Genomic DNA, 27304 nt, shown 5'->3' with positions numbered 1-27304 from the left:
TGGGGGTAGGGCTTTGCAGAAAGTTGGAATTGCTGGTGATTCTGCTTTGTTCAGATTGTGGGTAGGCAAATGAAAAAATGACTGTAGTTTTGATGACCATCTGTTCGTGTTTCAGAGATCAGGAAACCAGTGCTTTAAATTTCCAAGTTTTACTTTCCTGGTTTACACAGTGTATGGACTAATTTGAGGGGAGAAGCCAGGATAAGTCTGAAGGCTGAGGAAATAAAAATGAAGACAGGGACAAGTGTAGGGTAGCACATCAGTCAAAAAGAAGGGAGAAAGGGAAGTATATTTTTTATTATTACAATATTATTTTACAATAATATGAATTTAATAATGAAAAGAGGAAAAAGATAAATATATTTATTTTAAAAATGTGCCTATTACAATCATTTTACCTCAGGGAATGAATACAAATGGTGATCTTTGATTAATATACAATAAAGAAAAATTTCCAAATAATTAAAAATAGCCTTCTTAAGTAACTTGTAAAAGAAGACTTCAGTTATAACATTGTGGATCTCCTCAATCATAGAATAGACCTAGTTCAGACAGTCGTCACATAGGGGATGATGTGAGTGTTCTAATAAAGGTGCAAAGAGTAAGATTCTCATAAAGTAAGGGAAACAAAACAATTATGGGAGTAATATCAGAGTTGCTTCTGATTATTACCATTATTGATTTTAATAATATGTTTCTATATGGAGATTTATACTTTTTCTAAAGCATCTTCACATTGTCATGACAATTCCAAGAAATAGGTAGAGGAGCCACTATTATTCCCCATTTAATTACTCTAGAAATTGACACAAGGTGACAGGGGCAATAGAAAATACTTTCTTTTCCCCTAAACTCTATTCCTTCCTGTTAAAATGATCTTATAGGTTGGTAGTTTAAAAACATTTTCATCCAAAAAAGATTCATTTTGGCATCTTAAAAAATTCACAGTCATTCTTCAACATTTGCCCCCAAAATTCTCTTATCTTGGATAGCCAGCTTTCTCTACTTTTGCAATGTTCCCAGACTCTTTTCATTTCTCTATCTAACAAAAAATAAATATTAACTCCTGACCTTTTATTTTCCTACAGTTTCTTCCAGTAACTGCTTTAACACTTTTCTTTCTTTCATTACCAAATCCAAAAAAAAAAAAAAATAATAACAGCAGATTCCTAGGGAAGCTTCAAGGTTAGAAACATTGTCTTGGAGGAATTCCTAGATCTGGTTTGAAATCAGGAAGTGATACTTCTTTATTCAGTTTGACTATGTTTCCCATCTACTTTCAACCTCTAAATGCCTTCAAAAAAAAAAAAAGAAGAACCAGGATATGGAATATATAACTAGAAGCCAGTTTCAGAGTTTGCTGTGGGTGCCATACAGTATATGGAAGACATGAGACAGGTGATATGATGGATATAAAATCTAACCTAAGACTCTTACTAGCTGTGTGGCCCTGGGCTAGTCGCTTAATTTCTGTTTGCCTCAGTTTCCTCAACTTTAAAAAAGGGTTAAGAATATCATGTATTGGGGTGGCTAGGTGGCGTAGTGGATAAAGCACCGACCTTGGAGTCAGGAGTACCTGGGTTCAAATCCAACCTCAGACACTTAATAATTACATAGCTGTGTGGCCTGGGCAAGCCACTTAACCCCATTTGTCTTGCAAACACCTAAAAAAATACCATATATTTCACAATGTTGTTGTGAGGATCGAATGAGATATTTGTAAAGCATTTTTTACTCCAGGGGTACAGGGTAGGTAACTGGATAGAATGCCAAGCTGGAGCTAGGAGTACTCATCTTTGTGAGTTCAAATGTGGCCTCATTCATTTACCAGCTGTGTGCCCCTATATTGGATCTAAAAAATGGAATGAATGAAAATGATTCAGATCCTTAAGAGAATGTGGATAACCTACAGAAATGATTCCGTATCAGTAGAATTAAACACACCTGTGCATGCACTAATACAAGTTATTCTCATCTTATAGTAGAAAAGTAAAAGACAAAAGCAATACCATTCTACTTTCCAGGTTTTCATTAAAAACAGAAGATATACTTTTAATGAAAGTAAAAAAAAAAACAACAGAAACCAGGGGTAGAACAATGCAACACAGGGAAGAAAGGGAGGAACCACTGTACATTTAGAGCTATTTAATAGGTAATAGAGGAAACTGAACTATCTCTGGAGGAAACAGGTTCTTATATCTCAAGGAATAAGGAATTTATTCATCACCCTACTAAACACATTAATCAATACATATTTTTCCAATTATTTAATTATTAAAAATGAATAGGAATTATAGCACTATTACAAAAACTTCTAGGACAGTTTATATGAGAGGTCTAGGTAATTGTGTCTGATTTATGGGAATGACTCAAAAATACCTGTCCTTTTGGCTTTCCCTGATTTATGACAATCCATCATTTGAGAGTAACTAGATAGATGGAATATAAACAAAGCACTTACTACGTGTTGCAGGTTGTTTTAAATGCTTCCGAGAAAGATGAAAGCAAGGCAATTCCTATCATCAGAAAGGATATATTCTAATGGGGTAAGAAAATGCATAAAGGAATGATGGAAAAAGAGGATAAAGAACTGGTGAGGAGATTAGGAAGTGGTATGGAAATTAATTCCAGTTAAAGCATTATCCTAGTTAAAATGTCAATATTAGGATATTAAGCATTGTCGTTCATTAGTGATTTAATTTGAATTAATTCATTGAGATTACTTTTACTGGCTCAACAAAGTACCAAATAAGTTTTACTTGGCAGTAAGGGTCCAGAATGCAGTGTGTTCTCTTAGAGAGTACAGCTGCTCCATGTGGGGTGCTACAGTGGGAGCATGGGGGGCACTTAATATACATATGTGTGTGTATATATATATATATACATGAAAGTGTGTGTGTGTGTGTGTATACATATGTTCTCATGTATAAAGCACATTGAAATACTTTGTACCTTTTTAGGAGGCATAAAAAGAGGGGTTGGGAAGCACAAAACACAAACTTTACCTAGTTTACAATTGTCCATGTGACCTTCCTTGATTAAACTGAATTACTGTGGTAAACTGGGTGTAAAGTAGGACATTATTGGTGTTGTATTTAGAGAGTTTTTGTTTTTATTTTTGTCATGAAAGGGGTGTGCATATGTTAACAAGGATGACTGAGTTGGAAGAATATTTATTCTGGCAAAGCACTGGATAGGCTGGTTGTGCTCAGTGCAGACTCAAAGACCATAAAGTTACTATACAAGTAGTACTGAATATTACAAAAAGATTTTACCAAATGGAATAAGACAAACTGTTCTTACTAGTAAGCAGTAAAATTAGCAGTGTATACAATCTAAAACACTTGGAAAATTAAAGGGAAACCAGGAATTGAGACATAACTATTTAACTTAAATAGTACTAATCACATAAAATGTATTGCCAGAAAAGACCACATAAGCAAATGGTGTAAATGAGATGTGAAGCATACTTAGGGGCAAAGGATGTAGGGGGTGGGGGGAAAGGAAGAACAATTTTCAAAACAATTCAAAACAATTTTCAAAAGGAGGAAAATTTAAAGTAAGGACAAGAACTTTATTCATTTCCCTTATTTCCTTGTGACCCTTCAACTTCATAGTTATTTTAAATGCCAGTCTAGGTAGAGAGAAAGAGTTTAAAATTTGTCTTTGAAATGTAGCGAGGTAAGCTATTGGGCTTTTCTTTCCCTTTTCTTATATGATTTTTCATTCATGAATGCTTTGGCATTTTGAGTCAAACCAGCTATATACAAAATTTCTCTCAATTCAGATATGCATTTCCTAAAATCATACCTTTAGAAGCAGAGGAAATCTCACAAATCCAGATGAGGAAACTGTGACCTCAAAAAAAGTAAATGACTGTCCCAAGAATGTGTGATCCTTCCTTGTTAAATAAGCCTACTACTGGTTTCTGTGCTGTTGAAAATCTAAATGTCAAGGTATTCTTTCTTGTCCAGGTAAGACATCTGTACTCACTATCCTGCTGATTACTTACTAAATATTATTTTTCATACTGACTTTGAGAGCTTGCTTCATGGCTGCACTAGAAAAATAGGTTTGTTTCATGAGTTAAGAAATAAATAGACTAGGTGGTTAGATCAAGAAAGCTGATATTGAGAGGCTGTTGTTGCATCAAAGTATTTTTGAGAAGACAGTAAAGTTAGTACTTTTGTCTTCTGGATTTATTCCATGGATATTGTTCAAGTGATATTTTAGTTTTTCAAAATACTTCTTGGAGCTTTATCACCTGCTGCCCATTTAATTCAGTTGGACAAACATGTATTAAGGACCTACCATGTCCTACCAATGCACTAATTGGAAACAAAGCAAGACAAGACAATCCCTGTCCTCAAGGAGTTCTCAGTCCATGGAAAAGACCACTAAGTACCTACTATGCCAGAGCAGTTTGCTGGTTTCTGAGAGAAGTTAGTCCCATGTGGCTATGTAATAGAGACCAACAAGTCAACTGCACATGAATCTTGTTTTCCTGCTTAATCTTTTGAGGTTTGAACATCTACTTTCTTAAATGACCATTCACATTACTTGTGAATTTCTTTATCAATAATTGCCTTTTATAAACTATTCTATGAAATCTTAAACATATACATACATAATCTGTAATATAGGCCCAGCATCTACCAAACTAAGGCAAGACATTTTTGACTTCTCCTTAAGTTTTATATAAAGTTGCTAACTTTGTTATATAAAACACATGTTGTCTGCTAACATGATTTTTTAATTATCCTAGATCTGTGCTTATGTGACTAATTCCTAAAAATGTTAACTTTGCAATTAATTTGCAACATATTATTTAGTTACAGTGGGTTTTCCTGTTGTAAAGTACTGGAGTGCCTATAGCTTATTTAGCTGGACACTTGCATTCCCCCCCACATTGGTTTTAAGGAAGTGATTTCTTGCCTTCACTTATATCCCCTAATGCTTTTCATTTTATTTTCAACACCAGTGACTTTGCAGAAATTACTTTTGTCCAAATCCAATGATTGTTTCCTTTTTTGATACTAGATCATACTAATTTCTCTATTATGACTTCTACTTAAGATGTTTGTTTTATTTTATTTTGCTTTGCTTTTCAAATATAAACATAATCTTTCCTGATCCTTTGATGGCCTATGGGCCATGACTACAATCATGGAGATACTTGGTGACCCTAGCATGGTATGTCAGCATCAGATGGGGTAGGGACCATAAAAAAAATGAAGCTTTGAGAAATCATGCCACGAGAAGAAAAGAGCTAAATTTCCTAAAATCTCTCACATGTTGGTGTCTTGATCTGGCAAGAACTTCTGGGCCCTGAATTCCTTTCCAGACTTTTAATTTTCTTCAGCCCTTGGATTTCAGCATTCCATTGACATCATTTTACTAACCTGACAACAATAACAACCTTCCCTGATTATATTTATGTATGTAACCTTCAAAATTGTACACCAAAATTTGTGAAAATTTATTCATTCATCTTTATTTTTTTGTATTTCTATATACATGGGTATTTGAGTTATGCTATGAATGAGAAATTTTGTAAACATGGAAAACAATCATTGCATTATGACTCCAGGAAAGTTTAGGAATCAATTAGAAATAATACTCTAAAAATAGTTATATTAATAACTTAGGATAACGCTATTGAAAAGTAACTCTCTCAGTTTTTAGATTGTGCATATTCTTGACTTTTTTTCCACTACTTACCTTGGGTCCATTTTACTTTTCATTAGCACCTCCACCAAAACTGGAACTGGGGAAAAAAAAAAGGTGTCCAGACAAGTGGCTACTTGCATGCTCATTTCATTGAGTTAATATAACAATAGTGTAAACTTTCTTTCTGTTCTATAGAATAGCCAGTTTTCACCACATCAATAAAGTATTTCTTTTCCTTTTTTTTTTTTGCACAGAATATTTTGATGCCAGACTTCTAGTGTAGGGCAAATAGCATCTGATTAAGAATGTTCTGGATGGGTTAATTAGTGTGGTGACTATTATTAAGCAAACTGCTTGTTAGTATTATGCCTATTTGATCTTGATATTGATGTGAAGTAATTGACCATAGAGCCACATTCTGAAAATCTGGAATAAAATTTTGTGATTTACATGATGAGAATAAATTGTTTGCATTAAAAATTTCTTGGAAAATATTACTTTCATGGCACAGAGGGTCAGGAGACTATCTATCTATATATTTATATTTATATATAAAAATGAATTTTCCCAACCTGTTATAATGAAATAAATGTAGCTCCAACAATAATGGAATAAAAAAGTATTTAAGAATTATGATGCCTCCTGCCTTCAATATAGCTTACATAGTATGAAAAGAATAGGGCAGGAGCTGTTTGTGCTTCCACTTTCAACAAAGGATGCTTCTCATTTTAGATTCAACTAATCCTCTAAATACTTCTGCTGGTGACTATCACTGTAATAAATAGACCATCAGAGAAAAATATGAAAATGTACAGTAAACAAGGAAAAAGCTATTATGCAACCACCTTACTTCCAGTGCAAGATTATTGCCTATATTATTCAGTGGTATTTTGTCCAGTCTATTTTTAAGTATCCCTAGCTATAGCATTTCCCAAGAGAATTTATTCCACGATCTAATAAATTATGCCGTCAGGGAATTTTTCTTGAGATTCAGCTTAAATTTTCCCTTTCTTAATTTCATCTCATTACTCCTAGTTATACCCCCTTGTACCAGGCTAAATAATTATTCTCTCTCCTTGGAGACTCCTATTATGTACCCCTCTAGTTGTCACTTAACCAGACTATTCATATTTAGTTCCTTTAATCTGTCCTCATAAATCAATTCTTCTATTCCCTTAATCATTGTTACTGCTCTTCTAAGAACTCTCTCTAATTTTCAACATGCTCAGTACTGAGGTGTGCCCAAACTAAATTCAGTATTCTAGTTCTAGTATAACCAAAGTGCTCAATCAAACCTGCCTGGTGTCTTCCCACTCTGTATACCTTATGTATACAAGACAATATACCTAATAAGAAACATCTACTAAATATCATTGAAAAGTTATGTCACATTGGTACATATGCTTCATGTAAATTGGGTTTAAATGATTCTCACTTCTTTCTATTCTACATTTTTAAAAAATCTCTTAATTGGTTCTTTGGTTGTTTCCTGGACATGTTTATATCTTTCACATTTGCAGTATTTGTTCATGTCTTTATTGGTTTCACCAACACATCAAGATATTCATCTGTATCTTGTACTAAGTGGGATTTTATCCATCTTTGAAAACACTTAGAATAAGTGTTAAATAAAACCAGGCCTAGCACCTCGCCCAGAGCTAAATTCCTTGTCAGTTACCAATCCCCATTGTTTACTACCCCTCAGCCAATCTTCAGCTTCTTTTAATTTGCTATATTGTTCTCTAGTATGAATGGATTTTATGAGTAAGATGGACCATGATATGGCTTACCAAAATAGAGATGTGTTGCATCAGATTCTTTTGATTCATTGCTATGTACTCTTAAAACTGTTTCTCTTTATTTTAAATAATTTTAAAGCTTGCTTAACATTCTTAATTACCTAGAAACTGATATCTAATCCATGTTGTTTTACTATTTTTAGTAGAGGTTTACAGATGTTTCTCAATATTTTTTCATTTTTTAATGAATTTTTAAAGATATTTTCAAAGTCATCATTTTATTTTCAATGAGACTTTTGATGAAAACCATTATATGGATATTTCCCCTTGGCATGCCCCTATTTTTTTCCATTTTTAATTTTCATGAAAATAACTTAAATTGATTAATCAAGCATTTTAGCTAATTCCCCTAACACCAAAAAAAATCATCCAAAATTGATAATATTCAGGATTTCTTTATTTATAGTTTTAAGATGAATGGCTTTTTAAATCAAATTTGAGAAGAACTTTTGAGTTCTCTTATATCTGTATATTTATATTTTGCTTATATTTTTCCTTCAAAATCTGTTTTTTTTTTCAAAAAACTAATATGAACCTATCCTTCCCTTTCCTTTTCCAAGCTATACTAGTAATAATAGAAATCTTTTTAATGGCAGCATATATCAATTTTAAAGAGTTTTCTTAAAATACTCAAAATTAGAACAGACTTTTAAAGGAATGCAGAAATTGTATATAAAACAAGTGAACTTTGTCTCAAATGACTTCTTGGATTCATCAAATATAATAACTTAATTCAACCAATGAAGATTTAATGTACTTGAAATCCATTCATGAGGGTTTAAAATGATATTTTCTTGTACTCAGCCTCTTTTTCACAGAAGCTTATCACAAAAGACTTGATTATAAGAGAGTGATTTTTTTTTAAATTTGATGAAGCATCCAGGAAAGTACAACGTATGCATTGGTAAAGTAAGGAAGTCACATATATTTATAGTATTAAATTTTCACAAAAATATGAAGTCCTACTGATGATGTATTATTGTATCATGTAGGTCCTGGGTTCTTCTAAAGTAAAAAGGCTGTGATAGACTGTTATTGGAGAAACAACCTAAGTTTGTAGGTTTTAACACCTTCAAAGGTGAGGAATTTTTTCAGCTACAATAATTCTTGAAGATAATCTTCTTTAAATATTATAGAAAAGTTTCTAGCTGTATTATATATTGGGGGATGAAATAGATTTTTTGAAGTATTGATGAATATGTATATGTTTGTATCATAAACTCCTTAAGGACAGGATGGATCCATCCCCATCTTTGCATCCCCATTGTTTAGCATAGGACTTGATATGCAGATATAACTAATGATTGTTGGATGAATGAGGATTCCAATTGGAAGTTATTTTCAGAAATAAATGATAATGATTAGGAATGAAATAATGATCACTAAAATGCTTTCCAAACATTCAGTATTCTGATGCTATTCTTTGATACTTTCCTTCTCTTTAATTTCTATAGATCTTAGAAGGATAGTATACTTCAGGAAAGGAACAAACTTTTACTAAATACTAAGTGCTATTATATGCACTTTATAAATATTTTCTCATTTGATTCTCTCAACAACCCTGGGAGGTAGATGTTCTTATCTCCATTTTACAATTGAAGAAATTGAGATAGACAAAAGTTAAATGACTTGCCCAGTGTGACAGAGCTAGTGAGTATCTCAGGTAGCATTTGAATTCATGTCTTCTTGCCTTAAGGACCACTACTCAATCCACCATATCACAGTATCCTTGGGTTTAAAGTAGAGGATTTGAGTCCTCATTAGTCCTGTGATTGTGAATAAATCATTTAATTTCCCTGTACTTCAGTTTCGTCATCCTAAAATGGGGATGATGACATTTGCATTTTCTATCTCTCAGGGATGCCATATACCAAATACTTCATATATTTTTCAAGTGCTCTAGAAATGTGAACTGGTATTATCCTAGTATGCCCTAAAAAGTATAACAGTTGTTTTTATCCTTTCTGGCATTACTTTCTTTGTGTTTAACGTGTAAAGCTTGCATTGGCAATCAAAGTCCATTTGAGTGAAGGCATCATCATGCCTTCTCTTTTGTATTGCTCCCAGTGCCTGGAAGTATTTGGGTCACTGTTAGGTCTGCAATAGACATTTGATAAGTGCTTGTTGATTGAAAAGTTAAAAAAAGTTAAAAAAATAATACCTTCCCCTCCAATGAGTCAGTCTGTCTATGATAAATACTTTATTGTGTGCAGAGGAGAGGAAAACTGAAAGTCACTTCATTTCAGTTCAAACACTTATTAAGTGCGTAAATAAATGCAAGACACTTCTTGAGCTTGAGAATCCAGAGTATTACAGTTAAAAGACTGAAGAAAAGATCCTTGAAAGAAGCATTAATAGCCACAGTTCAAGATGCTCACTATACACATATAGGTGCTGAAGAGGTACAGAACAATGATATGATCAAAAATGGGCTAAGTTAAAAGAGGATATTTTAAATAAAGTGATATGATAATCATGCAGCTATGAATGAAAAGAAACCCTAACCTACAACTTAGAAAATGCCTAATGAAAATGAGGAGAATGAATGAAAACAAAATTAATACACTTACCTCTTTTGTTTGATTCTATGGATATGTAGTTTCATTACTAAATAAAACAAAAGGATAAAGTGAATTTTTATTTTGCCCCTTTTCAGGGAGATACTAGGAAAAAAAGGGGGGGTAGTGTAAGGAAAGGGAGGAGAACCTAACAGAGATCTTTATTTCTTAATTATGAGCATGGCTAATGAAAAATGTTGCATGCCACATAAAAATTTTTTGAAGACTGTTGTCCAAGTTAATATAACTTTGAACTTCACAGTTTCAGTTACTTTATTATTATTATTATTATTGGTTTTTGAAGTTCTCCAGTTTGTTTCTGAGTTTTTCCAGCTTTTTCTCTTTCTCTACAGTATCTTGAAAAAAGTAAAAAAAAAAAAAAGAAATGATTAAAATGTCATGTTCACTCAAAAAATGGAAAATTTCCTTTTTGTAACAGGTTCATGCCAGAGCACAAAGTGACTAATTTTAAGAAGATATTTGGCCTTAAAGGAAATGAAGATGATACTTCACTTATGGATCTTCCTTTCCAGCAGAACAGAGTTACCGAGAGTTTAATGAAAAACAGCCATTTGAATCCTGAGTCTGGACTTTGTGAAGTGCAGCCTGGCCCTCATACCACTCAACAAGATGGCATATCTAATTCATTAACAAAACTGGAGGACCTGAACATGGCTCACCCATCAAAAAATTCAGCCTCTGGTCAAGAAGATAGGCAACATACGACTGTTAACCCCTATAACATCTTGAGTGGAACTGATGAACAACAACGACCTCTGCACATTGTCTGGCCTCATAGGTGGTAAGTATAGCTAATAATTATAACTTATTATATCTATGATAAATTTATGAATTTTGTGTATATATAAAACTTTAATTATGGCCAAATGCTCAGATGGTGCTGTTAAATAATAGTTGTTGTTATCAATAATAACTAACATTCTATATTTTTATGGCTCTCAAAGCACTGTACATAAATTTTCTCTTTTGATCCTCACCACAACACTGTGGTTATTCAGAAAAGTTTCAAAGTACATGACAAAATTAATCATATCCCATTGTAATTAAATGTTAAGCTATTGCAAAACTATTAAGCAGCAGTTTTTATATATCATTAATATAATAGTGAATATGATTGGATTTTTCTTAACCTGGCTATTCTAAGAAATTAGGATAGGAAATTTAGGTATATTTAAATATGCTTCTCCTCCCTCCCCCCCCAATCCCCACCAAATTCCCACCTAAATACCTTAATTCTTAGTGCAAACCAAAATACCTCCTAGTATAATCTTTCTAAGTAGAGGAAAAATCATCTCCCATGCTATGTAATCACTACAAATATAGACTCATAAACTTTAGCTTGACTCCTATAAATTAGGATTTAAAGAGGTAAAATGTCCTGATAATCTTCCGGTATTAGGCATGAACATTTTAATCTAGTTTTTATTCCTCCCAGTTTGTTTAATCTGCATGTGGCCTGATTAGAGTTCACTTCCTCTACAGATTACAGCCTGTTTATTGCAGAGATGTAGGGTCGATCACTGGGTCAGCTTTTCTGAGAGCAACTGTTTGCAGGTGAAGTAATAAGTACACTACACCGACAGGGCAAATCGCCTTTACAGAGGATTTGACTTCCAGCACATTAAAACTCCAGAAGCTTTCCCAGATGATCTGCAGCATCTGGTACCTAAAGGGATTTTCATCTTTGACTCTAAATGTCTGAACATAAAATTTAGGGATTGGAAGTTGATGTGGAATCTGTCTTTGGATTTGTTTAATCAACTTCGCACTTCCAACATAGCCTTTCTCAGGGAGTAACATTTATTTTTTAATCATGTTTTACTTAGAACTCCAAAGTGTTCTGTATATGTAATTTTAAATTTTAGGGCATATAGTTTATTTTGAAAGGGAAATATAAAGGTCACTAGTTAGTCCCCTTTTTGAAAGTATTTCTTCTTTTTCTTTTAATATCTGAATGCTTTTTAAAAAATGTTTTATTTAGAATGCACATTCTAAAAGTTTAACTCTAGGCTGACATAAAAAAAAATGCTAAATTAAATGACTGGTCTTTCTGTATTCCAAAATAGCATATTGATTTGGTAAAGGGGGTGGGGAGCCCGCCATATTATTCAACACTTTGCATAAAATAAGACAGAGCTAAGTTAATAAAATTAACAATATTAAATTGAATAATTCCCTCTCTTTCTGTGTCTATTTTTGCCTTCATTTAATTTAATTGCCTAAAGTTAGTTGCTTAAGGAGACGTAGCATTGTGTTTGTGCACATTCTTATTGTTAAAGCTAAATTATTTTTAATTTAGAGAAGAGGGGAAAAAAAAGCCGCATCAGCAAGAGCAAATGCCAAAATATAAAAGTAACACATTCATCCTTACGGGCAATATAGTAGAACATTGGAAACTTGGAGGTTGCCAGACACATAGCTAACATTAGGGCTAATTTTGAAAATCTAGCGTGCAGTCAATTTTACTGATGCCTGGGGACATACAAGGTAGAAGCTGACAAGAGAACTAATTTTGTTTGGGTTATTTACTGCTATGCATCATCCACGGGTTCCCGCCTGACACACAGCTATATGAAGGGGGATATTATCACACACTAAAAATTTATGTTGACATTCGATATTTGTTCAATATGTCAGCAGTATTACTTTCATAATCAAAAGAGTAAGAAAAAGAGAAAAGAAAAGCACTTTATGCTCATATAGATATATCTTTTTAATAACAGTCTATAAGGTTAATATAGTTTACCTTTGAGAGTATACAATGAAAACAAGCAGGGTTAGCAGGGAAAATGACAGAAAGCATCAACCGGAGCTGTTTGTTTGCCATTACCTAAGCGGGCTATGTCAGCTCTCTGGCCCGCGTCTGATAGCTATTTGTTGTACAGAGAGCACAGCATAAAAAAAAAATATCAAACTCTTAATACTATTGTGTGCCCATAACCATCTGTCACTGCTAGCCTGGAGATGAGAGGAAGATTACGAGGAATAAACACTGAGCCGCCGAGCATTGGTAAAGCCTTCGGGCAAAAAACTCTTGTGGGGACATCAAAGACATTCTAATTCCGAGGCAGTCAAGGATTACAGTGTGTAACCTGTGCTGACAACAGATAAATGACTGGCAATATTGTGCCAGAGCTGTTGGGTCCTGCATGGAGTACTGATGATGATGATGATGATGTTATCTTGCAGAATGGACTCTGCTGGGATAATTTTATGATAAAACACTTTTTTCAAATGCCACTGGGTCTAGGCAGACATTTACTAGCTACAGGGGTAGCAATCAGTTTCTTCAAAATTTACTGTTCTAAGCCCATTAGAGTACCAACGCAGCAAGGCTCTTCAATGAAAATCTAAAACGCCTATATTTTCTTTAGGAGAATGTATGCAAATGTTGCAAGCTGAACTCCTACCCTTTAGTGTTAGATGCTTTATCATCTGATTTATGTAAATTTGCTCATAAAAATACAGTTTGTTTTTAATTGGTGAATATGAATTAGAAAATTAAGATTCCAGTTCAGCATTCATCAAACATTCCAAGTTACAAGCACACATTTATTTATACCTCTGATCATATGGGTAAAAATCATATAATCGGCCAGTCAATACAAATTATATTCCAAAAGGAAAGTTGGGAAGAGAGGAGGGCAGAGACCATGGCTTCCAAGGTAAAAAGGACTAGAGGTATATTATTTATTCAGGTCTTACTTTCCCCCAAGCTACTCCCATCCTCAGACCTAAAATGTACCCATCCGTGAGATATTTTAACTACCTGCATGAAGGTAGCTTCCTTAATATAACTAGAACCATGTGGTTATTCTGATACTCCCTGGGTTAATCTACTTTCTCCCCCACACACCCCCAACCACAACCTTCTAGTGGAAGGTGTCTATTGTCTTTTTTTTTGTCTTAAAACTAGAAAAAATAAATGTTGTGAAAGGAGGCAGGCAAGGGAAGAACGTAGTCCTTGTTTTCAACTGTCCTTACCCAACAGAAAATCAAAAAAAAAAAAAAACTCCTTCCCATAAAAAAATATCTCCATGAAATCATGCAGTTATGGTAGCAACCTCTAAAAATGAAGTGATGCTGACCTCATTGTGTTAGATCCACATTGGGATCATGAATGGCCTAAGATATAGTGTTAGCCTCTAACACGTCTCATACTAAGTCAACCAAATGTAAGTATTGCTTGCTAGGAAATGTATCAAAATCAAAAGTGACATTTTCTAGAAGATACATTTTAGCTTTAAATCTATGTTAAAATGTCTTTGCATGAGAACAGGCCCTTAAATGCAATGTCTGCCCCTTCTCTTCATTCTTTCTGAATCTGAGCCTGTCAAGGATTATAGTACGCAACCTCTGCTGACAATAGATAAATAACTGACAGTATTTTAGCAGACTTGCGGGGTTCTCTGCAGAGTAATTTGTTTTCTCCTTTCCACCAAGTCTTTAATGTTTTGTTATAAACATCTATAGCAAAGCACTGTTAATAGAAATGACTTATAGCCAAAGACCTTTGTAAAATAGACCACAGTGCTTTTTTTTTTCTCCTGACTCTCTTCTTCCAACTATCATCATGCACACTGGCTCCCTCCCCCCTCCCATGTAAATGTTCTTTTTATTGAAATTGGCACAAAAAATATAATTCTTGAGGGACAGAAAAAGCAAACTTGGAGAAGGACTTTGCATGGTTTTACAAATTCCCATACAGAGATGATAATTAAGTGTATAAAATTACAGTACCACCAAGCCATTATGTTAGATAGCTCTTAGTCCTCAGACACTCATTTTTCTTGCCCTGTGTTTTAACATCTAATATAGGATCCCACACCTACTGTTAGAGTTGGGATCTGGTCCTTGGGAGTTTGATAACAATGCAGCATCAATGGTCTAGTGAAGGGAAATGACATTGTAAGGCAATCTCACTTCTTGTGAAATAGAAGGAAGATTCCTGAACCTATTATACTCTGATTTTCTTAGAGCCCCATCATTGACTTTATAGGCCATCAGAGCTGATTGGCAAGATGGTGGAATATCTTGCTAGAGGAACAGTTTTCTGTTCATATCTGTGGCATGACAACCCTGTCCCATCCTCCTTCCTGTCTTCCAGCTAAAATTCCATATTTTACAAGAAACTCTGATCTCCCATAAAGCTTATGTCTTCCTTCTGTTAATTAAATGTGTATCACTTGTTTGGACATATTTATTTTCACATTGCCTCCTCTGTTAGACCATGAGTCCTTGGGAAGCTCAGGTCAGAAAGACAAGTTCAAATTCAGGCTGAGACACTTACTCGCTGTGTGACCTTGGGCAAGTCACCTAAATGGTTTGCCTCAGCTTTGTCAGCTGTAAAATGAGGACAGTTAGAGCAACTCCTTCTCAGGGTTGTTGGGGGAGGTGGGAAGAGATGATAATTCTGAAACGTTAGCACAATGTTGGCACATTATCAGCTCCTCTTGATTGACTGACTTTATGTCCGTAGGTGATCCTATTTTTAAAGGACAGGATTTCTGATAAGCTGTAATATATATATAGTAGCAAATTACAAAACTTGAGCTTTCTTTTAGCTTTGCCCATCATCCACTGATTATTCCAAAGCACTTCTGAAATTCCTAATTTAAAACAAATTTGCATACCAAAAAAAGTTGACCGGACCTTATTTCCTGATTCAAATTCTACACAGGGAAATTGATAGCAAAATCTCTAATGATCACTGCTAAAACTAAAAGAAATTTCTCCATCCTTATCTTCCATGATCATAATGCTGTTTTTGACAAAACAACTTCACTTCTCTGATCTTGGCTTTCAGGAAATGTTTCTTCTGTGGCTTGCTCTTACTTCAGTCTTAGGGACCATCAGAGCTGGGGCAAGACATTTGTGCTATCTCAACAAAGTCTAAAAATTATCTCTCCCAGCCACAGAGCTAGAAAAAGCCATTTATCCTTACCTCTACTTACCTCATTTCCTACTCACTTCTCAAATCCTTATTTCACTTTTGGCCTCACCACTCAAATGATCCTGATCTTTCCAAGGTTCCTTGCAATCTCTATTAATTGCAAGTCCAATGGCCTTGACCTCTCTGAAGGCTCTAACAGTGTTGACCACTTCTTTCTGAAAACTCTTCCCTGAGTTTTTGTTTTGCACCCTATGTATTTTTTCTTACTTGTCTGACCATCCTCTGGTCATGTGGGTCACTCAGCACTTTGTCCTGGGAGATATCCTGAGAGAGCATAGTTCCCTATGGCCTCTAAGATGAAATAAAGACTCCTCAGGGTACCATAGAAAACCCTTCACAATCTGACTGTAGTCAATATTTTTTCAGACTCATTAAACTCTCTTCCTTCTTATTCACTCTCTTTTCTAGACAAACTGGCTTATTTTCTGTTTCCTAAAATCAGCAGTCCATCTTCCAACTCTATCTTTGCCCAGGTTGATTCCCCACTCTCCTTGCCTCTGACTCTTAGCATGCTTACCTAGCCAGCATCCCCAGTTAGATAGGGAGAGGTCAGTAGGACTACTGAGTATCCAAGGAAGTATCTGATTGTGAGATAGAGATATGTGTATATGTATGTCCATGAAACACATATGTATCTAAGCATATTTAATAAATGTGTTAATTTAAAATATGAATTTTAAAAGAAATACAACCTTCTTTCAAAGCATAATTTATGCTCACTACCCACTGTTTCCTTCCTTGCCTGATCCCCTTAGTTGTTCATTTTCTTTTAGTCTCAAATTATCACATATAGGTGGTGCAGTGGATAGAGCATTGGCCTTGGAATAAGGAGGACAGGAGTTCAAATCCAGCCTCAGACACTTGACTCTTACTAGCTGTGTAACCTTGGGCAAGTCACTTAACCCTGATTGCCCCACATCTAGGACCATCTCCAGTCAACCTGATTTATATCTGGCCACTGGACCCAGATAACTCAGGAGGAAAAAGTCAGACTGGTGACTTAGCAGCACCCCTTCACTCAAATCCAATTCACGTGCTTGTCATGGCATCACCTTCCTGATGTTGTGGTCTTCTTCAAGAATGAAGGACAAACATTATCATCATCATAATCAACATTATCATCATCATCATCATCATCACCTATATGTATGCATATTTGTATATATATATATATATATATATATATATATATATATATACACATAATAATATTTCTCCCAATATTACATCCAAACTATGAGGCCTTTAATGAAAGGGATGTTTTTTCATATTATCTTCGTTTCTTATCACCTTACTTAATCAGTGCTTGTTGGAATTGTTCTAGATTGAATTTGAGACCTAAAAACAATAGGAATTAGAAAAGTCCTATGTAAAAGGTGGCATTTTAGATGCATTTTGAATGAATTTTAAGCACTCTTTCAGAAGAGAGCATTCCAGATATGAGGAAATAGTCTATTCACAAAGAAGAAAAGTAGGAGCTTGAATGGCATATAAAGGAAACATCTAGTAGTACAGTTTGATTTGTATGGAGAGAGAAAAAAATGAGACTGATATGCAATGAAGTTGGAGAGGCAGATGGGAACCATACCATAGGATGATTTAAATGCCATATTGAGAATTTTCTATTTTATTCCAGGAGCAATTGAAGATGCTTGAGTAAGGGAGTGACACAGTTAGATCTATGTTTTAGGAATGTCAACTTGGCAGTTGTCATAGAGAATGGAATTGGAGCAGGGTAAGAGTAGAAACAAGAAAACCAATTATTTCGGTAGTCCAGGGGAGAGATAGTGAGCCTGAACTGGGGCAGAGGCTGGGTGAATAGAGAATAAAGGAATAATTTGAAAAATGTTGAAGAGGTAGAATTGAGAAAATCTGGTTAACTAGTAAGGGACAGGGAAGAGTCAGGGAAGAGTATGAATTTACAAACTTGGTGGAAAGGGAAGGTGGTGCCTTTAGAAAAAATAGGCAAATTTGCCAAAGTTTGTAAGGAAACAGTTTTCTTTTGTAATGAGAAGTTTGAGAAGTCCTTAGGAAAACTGGTGATCTGAGACTAGATTTTAGGAGAAATAACAACTAGATTATTGGTGTGAGAGACATCTCTAGAGCTATACTAGAAACTTAACTAAAAAACTTTTTAACCACATCTCTAATATAGTTCAACTGTATACTTTGTGGTTTCTCAGTAAATATTCTTACCTCATTAATAAGCCAATTTCAAAAAAAATTATATTACTAAAAGGAGTCCATTTAAAATATTTTAAAAATAGAATATTTCTTAAATATAATTATTTTAAAATATTATTTTAGTTTTAAAATATTTAATAATGATACATTGAGAGAGATTATCTAGATTTTTGTCCAATTCTTCAATAATCTGCACTTCTTCTCATTTAAAATATAATTATACACACATACACATAACACACACATATAAATGATGAATTCAGTTCTTGAAGTACATTCTGAATTATCACAAAAAGATTAAATTATATTTAGCATACTTTTAATGTTGTCTATTTTATTGTATTCTAACTCTTTGAAAATGGATAATCTATATATAATAATGGACTGATAATAAGAACATCTCATTTCTTGATCATTGCACATAACAGAATTTATAGTATATACTCCCTCTGTGCCACCTGCTGCTGTAACTTTCTTTTACAATGTTTTCATGTCTTAGTTCTTCAGATTCTGGTTCCAGATTATTCCAAAGATCTTTTTAGGGCTTTATATTTTTATAAACACACAACACAACAGGTTTTATGTTTGCAGCATCATTTTCAGATTTGCTTCATTCATTCTCTCATCCTGAAATGCAGCTTTTTTTCTAAGATTTCTCTCTGGGATGAGTTCAAATGAACTAGTGTTGATAATTTGCCCCTGCTCAACAAATAACTTACACAACTGTGAAATAAAGACCTAGCTCTTGAGACAGTCCTCTGGCATAAGGAAGTCTCCCATGGTGGGATGTAGGGGTCTCCTGTTGCTCCTATTTAGTTTAATTCATCAATACTATGTTTTCTCTTAGTTTGGTATTTATTAAATCATCACTTAGTTGTACATTTTTCAGGAGGAATTTTCATATTTTAGGTATGTTCATGAGTATTGTGTATTCATCTGTAACAAGAAAGCAATGTGATATAATTAAATCAAACAAATATTTATTAAATATATGCTCCACACAAGATGGGGGGCCATTTGGCTTCAAGAACAGAGGGCCTGCTTTGAATACAATAGGGTTCAAGTTCAGCCTTTGACAATATGGGCTATTTGACCTCTTAACTCTTGCCAGCAGGCAGCTTTAAAACTTTAAGTTGCATACATGCTGCCAAATCTATATTGGTGAATGGGCATCTGTGAAAGGAGTTTTCACCATTGCAGTTCCTCATATAGATGTGACTAGAATGACATAGTGAAAAATAGGCCATGTCCTTATATAATAGAAGAAAAACACTGATTTGGAGCCAGAGGATCTCGGTTCAAATCCCTCCTCTGCTGCTTGCTAGCCCTTTCCAGTTTAGACAAGTCAGTTCCCTTCCCTGGGTCTCGAGTTCCCCATCTATGACCTGATAGGGTTGGACTAGGTAATCTTAATGATCTTTCCCAATTTTACATTTATGAGCCTTTTAACCTGCTAACAATCCGAGAACTTATTTGCTTTGCTTTCACCCAAAGACCAAGATTTCACTATATATGGGAGGGTACATCATAATTGATGGCAAGAAACAGATTAGGAAGACTCATAATTGAATATTACTATTGTATGATTGAGTCCAGAATTGTGGTGAGATCTAAGGTTGCCATGGCCATGCTGAATCTTTTGCAAATTAACCCCAAGATAAAGGTCTAAAAGAAATACCTTGTGACCATTATATTGCAGTGTTTTGCAGGGCCTTGTCTGATAGTCTGACACTTTGTGACCCCATTTAGGGTTTTGTTGCCAGAAATGCTGATTTGGTTTGCCATTTCCATTTACACCTCATTTTATAGATGAGGAAACTGAAGCAAACAAGATTAAGTGATTTGCCCAAGGTCACGCAGCTAGTAAGTCTAAGGTTGTATTGGAACCTAGGTCTTCCAGACTCCATTCCTGGTATTTTTCCCACTGTACCAACTAGATGACAAAAGTGAATTCGGGAAAAGACCTTAGCTTAAAAGGCCAAGATTTCCCTCTGCATCCAAGACTATCACTAGGTTGTCCTGATCTATAACTTTCCACTGGACCCAGACACTGTTGACTTTGCACAGCCCTGCCTCACTTATATTCAGTTCACTTACAAGTTGGAACATCCCCTTTCTGATGTCATTAGAACTCTTCAAGAATGAAGAACAAACAACTACAGCCCCAGTATTAATATTGTATACAAAACAGTTCTATGTACAAACCCAAGGCCAATAGACCAGCTAGTTGGTAAGATAGCATTGTACCTATCTTTAATTCAAACTGACTTGGTATGAGTTACCTGGATTCACTGAAGCCAGACAGAGGGACAACTGAACCCTCCAGGGACTGCACCCCAAGTAATAGCACAGATGTGAAGACTCCTGAAGTTGCCTGGAGGAGGGGAGGGGGGCTGTAAGGAGGGGGTATTGATAAACAATCATGGTTAGCAAATACATGATAATTATATTAGTAGAAAACTATTTTCCTGACCACTTTCTTGATTGTTCTCTCTGCCTCAAAAGCATCCAGAAATAAACTACCTGATATACTCATTTATATAATTTATTTATGTACATTAAAATAAAATTTAGGCATCACTGTAGGGGAGTGGATAGAGCTCAGGAAAACTCGATTTTAAACACTGCTTCATATATTGTCAAACTTTGTAGCCCTGGGTAAATCATATAGGTTTCTCATCTTAGGTTTCTCATCTAAAAATGAAGACCAAAATAGCACCTATGTGAAAAGGTTGATGTGGGGATCAAATGAGAAAGCATGTAAAGTATTTTGCAAAACTTAAAGCACTCTATATATATGTTTGATCTTATTATCTCATGCTATTCAAGAGAAGTGAATTCTAAAACATGAGGGAAAAGGAAAAAAAATTGTTATTGAGAATCTTTGCCCAAAATGAACAAGAATCTTTTATGATTAAAACAGGAAGGTATCATGAAGGAAACAGTGTCCTACTTTCCTTAGATTAAAATAATGAAAGACAGTATTTCTGCAATGATTTGAAATACTAAATTCGAAAAAAGACTGAACTCTACAGAAACAAAAATAGACTTAGGAAACATGGTAAGATTAACTACCAAGGAAAAGAATATAGTAATAACAAATTATTAGACATGCCTTATTTTTAAGAATTTTTTTTATCCTAAAGCTAACTGGAAATAAAATAAAGCCACTGCACTAGATTTTCTTTTTAATTTGTCACTTGGGGCATAAGAATATAACAAATTATAAAAAGTCATTATAAGCCAAAAAATGTATTTGTTGGACTAATGAATTTTTTCAGGCTGATGTTTATATTTTAAGATGTAATTCATAATGAAATTTCTTTCTACCAATAACTTAGAGGAAGTGTGCTTTTTTTTTTTGCTTGCCTGTTCAATGGTTAGTTGCATAGTTTCTTTTGAAGGCATAAGCAGAATTGGGCTACTCCTATTCCATATGTCTATAATCCTGTGTATTTGCTCAGCTGTTAGGTCATGTTTAAGGGTTTCAGGTTTAGCTGGTCATTACATTAACAGGATTACTTATTGGTGGTCAGCATTTCAGGTGCCTGGGAATAGAAGCTAGTAAATGAGGCAAGGTGTTGGATATTAAGTATGGATATTCTCAGCATTTCTATGTCATATATAAACCCATTTTCCTTAGAAGGGAAGGCATTCTTACAAATGATAGGACTGGAATAGGCTCTGAAAGGTCATTCCATCTATCCATCTGCCTTTGGGCAGACTTCCTTTAAGCCTTCCCAGACATAAGAGAATCGATATTACTCTTAAAGATTTCTTATGAAAAAAGACTTCATCCAATAGCCTATCTCAATTTATTAACAGCTTTCATTGTCAGTTTTTTTTTCTGTCCTAAATGTTGGAATTCATTTCAGTTCTTTTTATTACACCCTTAAAGGACAGAATAACTTGTTACCATTTTTTGTATAACAATTTTTCATATCCTCCTCAACCCTTATTTAACCATCTTTCTGCCATTTCATCTCTAATATAAATAATTACATTACTTTTAACCTTTTCTCATAGATCCTATTTTTCAACCATTTAATTCTTTTGAGTGATGTCCTCTGAATCTTCTCCATATTTGCCATGTTAACCTGCCCAGAGGTAGGCAGTAGGAAGCATCTAACCAGCACTTAGTTTAATGAGGGAATTACTTTGTAATGTGATCTGACTCTTGATAATTGCTACTTGTTATGCCCTTCAGGTTGGCATTGGACCATGGATAACAGTTCTCTGAATATGGCCTTCCAACCAATTGCAAATCCATTCAGTTGCTGGGTGGTCAAGACAAGACAATTATATCCTTCCTAGTTCTCCAAATAAGATGCCATCTAGTTCAGTCATTCTTATCCTGTTTCTAAAATCAATTTTTCAAATAAACCAGTTCTCCAACTTAAAAGCAAGTGATGACCATTTCTTATCTGGAAACTCTATTCCCAGGGTGCTGAAGTCTTAAAGATCAGAAGCCTATCTTAATTTGATGTGTGTGTAAATATATATTGCATATTTCTTTTCCCAATCCATTGCTTTTATCACTCAGGTAATAGAGTATGATTACCTCAATATTACATGAACTTTTTAAAACAGTGTTTACATATATAGATATTAATGGATTCTATTTTACAGGTAAAGATGTTACCTTTTCAAGTTTATATTTTCCTAAATTCTAATTCATATACTATATTGCAATCCACGCAATATATGAAAAGGAATACATATTCTACTTTAAGTTTCTTGTTGTCTCATCTACTTTAAAAACAAGCAAACAAACCTTTTCTGACTAGTCTTTTTTTGAGATTGGGGAGGAATGAGGTACATGGAGATTGTGATTTCATTGGTCATATAACCAGTATATGTCAAAGATGAGATGTAATCCTAAGTCTTTCCTATGTTTGAGGTCAGCTCGCTATGCAATATACTTACATGTGATTTTATAAAATTATAAAAATCAATATTACAACATTTAGGTACCACTTGTCTTGTATAATTCCCATTTATGGAATATTAAAAAATGCAGCATTTATTAGCCTCCTAGATGTAGTATGGTAAATAAGTGATGGTTCTCCTTACCTGTCTTTTAGGCTTAAATGAATCAGACTCATTTCCTTCTCATTGCCTTTATTGTATTGGAGTTTTTGATCCTTCCATTTTTCAGAAGCATGCTATTATTGCTATAGTTACATGACATATACTACCTTCCATAAAATGTGTTGATTTAATAGCAAATTGTTCACATATAATTATATATAATTTAAATTAAAATCCAACACAAGGATGTTAAAAAAACCTTTACCTTTCTCATATAATCACATCCTTACTAATTTCATATTTATATAAGTAGTATTTGTTTATAACTATAAGCTCCTCAAGGACAGGAAACAAAGTTTGTTTTATATATCATCAACACATAAGGAAACTTAATCACTATGACTTCATTATTTCATTATTTTATGGAAAATTCTTATGTCTATAATGTAAGTTGATGACACCATCTTTCACCTCTTTGACTTTGTATAGACTGTTATCATGTTTGTAATACAATCCTTCCTCTCTGACATCTATTAGATGCATAGCTTATTTCTGGGCAGAGTCCCTCTTAGAAACTTTTCTGATTCCCTTAGTCATTGGTATTCTTTCCCTTTTTTTTTCAGATCTTGTATATATATATATGCAACTATTGGTTTCCCCTGTTATATCTTCCCTTCCCCACCAGTAACAAGCAAGATCCTTGAGAACAAGGAATACATTTTCATGTTGCCTTGGTATCCTTGACACTTAGCTACAACCTGGTCTACAGAACTTCCTTTACAAATACTTTTGGATTGGGTTGGAGTATAATGAATTATAGGATTATAATATTATTATCCCTGTTCAAGGCTGACCAATAATGATTGTTATTTAACCACTAAACTGAAATTAGATCAATTTCCTTTCCCTGACAAGAAGCTTGTACATGACAGAAAAGTGTGAGGAAAATCAATTAACAAAATTTCAGGCATAGACTGCCATGTGACTATTACTGCTGTTACAAAGCTTATGCTTTTTAAAAAGTTATATATACAAATCCTCCAAGAATTTGTGAAAGTAAAATTATTCATTTTAATAGGAATGTTTAGAAAAGGTAAGTGATAGTGTTTAAAATTAAGTGCTGTAATCAGATGAAACAAATAATGTGCTTAGAAATCATAAGAAAATAAAGATAGGAAGGCAAGTCCCTGTGAACCTTCTCTTAACCCTCGTTAAAGTCTGATAAGACTCTCTTAAAACAATTATTTAGGGGCAGCTAGGTGACTTAGTGGATAAAGCACCGGCCCTGGAGTCAGGAGTACCTGGGTTCAAATCCCATCTCAGACACTTAATAATTACCTAGCTGTGTGGCCTTGGTCAAGCCACTTAACCCTGTTTGCCTTGCAAAAACCTAAAAACAAAACAATTATTTAAAATCATTTTCTAACACATTTAAAATCTTTGTTGAGGGTGATTCTTCAGGTTCCCTAGGTTTATTTACTTCGCTTCCAAAATGCTTTAAAAAAACTCAGCCAATCATATGAAAACATTCAAAGGAGAACTAGCAATAGCTAATAGAAAATATGAAAGGGTTTTTTTTTCCCTTTGTATCATCTTTATTGGCTATGCAACCAATTAGCTATTTCAGCAATATTCTGGCTGGCATCATTTGTTTGTTAAACAAAGAAGGACAAAATTCAGAAGCACAAAGAGCTCAAATATCTGTGATTTGTTCATACTTAGAAATATACTTCAAGCCACATTTCTTCAGTTGAATCGTGATCATAGTCAAAAGCATTACTATCTCTGCTGTCCTTTTTTTTATTAATTTAGATATGTTTCTAAGATGAGAAATGATGTTACCTCTAATTATGGTTACATGTAGTTAATTTCCTTCCTTTTCTTTAGCTTAGTGTGAAAGGCAGTCCCCCCCCACACACACACCAAAAAGGAAAAAAAAGGGGGGGAAGTGATGTAGCTGATGCTCCTGTTACCATAGCAACAGATTTATTTATTAGGGGTTGAAATGACATGAGTTAATATACCACATACCTGCTGATCGGCAAACTCCCCTATTTCAGCACCAGTTGACAATTAAGTCCTGGACAGCTACAGCCAGGGGTTAATGTTACTCATTAGGAGAACTAGGTCATTACTGGGGGAATCAAGGCACTTAAGGCAGCATGGGTAAAACACAAAATTCAGCATCTCAACGAGTGAGGGTTTTTATGTTAATTAACCTTATTTTCCTTGGTTAAAAAAATCTTATATGCATATGACAGTGGATCAATTAATTGAAAAAAAAAGCTAGTTTACTTTCCTCTTCTAGTTGTCTTCATTTCCTTTGCAAGGATTTCATTATTTTATGGAAAATTCTTATGTCTATATGATGAGTAAAAAGGGTATTAAAATTAAGAAGGGAATCATCATGGAAATCAGCTTTACCACAAGGGAATGAGCAAATAAAAGCCTTGGAAATGAAAATAAATAAGCTTTGCTAATACCTCACCTAAGGAGCAGAATATAAGCCCATCAGAGCTTGGAGATATTTAGAGGTACTTCTTTGCTTCTTTATTAAGCAGTTACATAGTTATTTGACCTTCAGAAACTGAAACTTTGGAGAAGTAATTCCAAGTGGTTTGTAAACATTCTATTTGCAGAAAGCTGTATAGTGGTTTAACAAACAATAACTTTCCCAGTTCATAATTGGCTTTTTTTATTCCAATAAAATTAGATACATTTGTTGAAAGTTTTTATTAAAATGTCTGAGTGGGTGTTTTTCCACTTGATAAGTCATAAATAATGTATCAACCCCCTTCTGAAAGCTTTGTTTTCATAGTTTTTTTTTTTTTAAAAGAGACTTTATGCTGAAAGGGGGAAGTTTACAGGGTAGAAAAAGATTTATACTCCAGAATTCTATTTTATTCTCATTACAGTACTGATTCTATTGAAATAACTCCATGCAAGTCCTTTCAGTTCTGTTTGGTGACCCATCAAAAGGAAATAGAAATAGGAGATTTAAGAAAAGATGTAGGCTCTTCTCAGCTCAAAAATATGTTTTGTTCCCAGGCCAAATTAAAATTTTATATACAAATTATATATATATATATAATTTGTATATAAAATCAGTTTACTTTTGGACAGCAAGAAGTTAACACTTGAGCTTTCCTCCAAATAGACACTTAACCATATGTAATTTAATTTGTAATTTATTTTCCTTTCCTAGAAACAAATGATCCCGTCTTTGGGATGCTTCATTAGAATATCTTTGCCTTCATGTAAATTGTAGAAAAAAACTTTCTTTCAATTGGCATATGATTCCTTTTTTCCTTTACTGTTTGACTTAATTCATAAGCATTTTTATTATGTTTAGCATTGAGTATATAGAAGGTAAGTTCCTCTAGATGCCATTTTCTGATTGTGTCATTTCCTAGACTATTAAAGACTCTTCTCATGATCATTTACAATAGAGATGTTTAACAGTCTACACAATAAAAACAAAATGGATGAATATTTATTGTCTATACAAATATACAAGCTATTCATTGGCACAAAATGAATAAAATGACTGCAAATCATGAAACACCAAACATCCAAGGAATTTAAGTGATCAAAAGGGCCACAAAGAATCACATGAGAGCCATACATTATACTTAAGTAGATGGTAACATTATAATCAATTAGTTCTATAAAAGATAATATCCATGAAATGTGTCGACCAGAAAAGCAGTAGATTAGTCACGTAGGGCTATTGAAAAGACCCAGAACAAGGATTCTAGAATATGACCATGTGTGTATATACATGTATAGATGCATTCATATACACATAATTATATACATAAATGTCTCTTCCAGTGTAATGTGTTTTCTTTGTGATACTATGCATTTCCTTTCATGCATTTAAAAACCCTATAAAAATCATAGGCTTCAACATACAGCCAGAGGTGTCCAGAGCACAACAAAAAGGTTATGAGCCCTCTGGCCTAGTGGAAATCCTCCAGGATATTGTATATCCTCCATGGAAGATTTATGGGAGAACACAGACAGGATTAATGTAGGAGGAGAAAGCACAGATAGGTTAGCAATCTAAACTTTTGAATGGAATATCT

At 34.1% G+C, this 27304-nt stretch overlaps 1 protein-coding gene across 17 annotated transcripts in view; it reads left to right on the top strand.

Annotated features, from left to right (window-relative positions):
* The window catches only part of GTDC1 (glycosyltransferase like domain containing 1), a 671515-nt gene that overhangs the window by 387973 nt on the left and 256238 nt on the right, over nt 1-27304 (top strand). For 16 of the 17 annotated variants that reach the window (XM_074215094.1, XM_074215100.1, XM_074215101.1 and 13 more), the window contains one exon: nt 10467-10829. In XM_074215094.1, coding sequence (XP_074071195.1) covers nt 10467-10829 — 363 coding nt within the window. Of the gene's footprint in view, nt 1-8461; nt 8548-10466; nt 10830-27304 lie in introns of all 17 variants that reach the window. The other variant, XM_074215107.1, reaches the window with a different exon arrangement.

This window comes from Macrotis lagotis, chromosome 1 (assembly GCF_037893015.1).
Source record: "Macrotis lagotis isolate mMagLag1 chromosome 1, bilby.v1.9.chrom.fasta, whole genome shotgun sequence".
Lineage (NCBI taxonomy): Eukaryota > Metazoa > Chordata > Mammalia > Peramelemorphia > Peramelidae > Macrotis > Macrotis lagotis.
The sequence above is the reverse complement of the archived record's forward strand: the minus strand, read 5'-3'. Positions and strand labels throughout refer to the sequence as shown.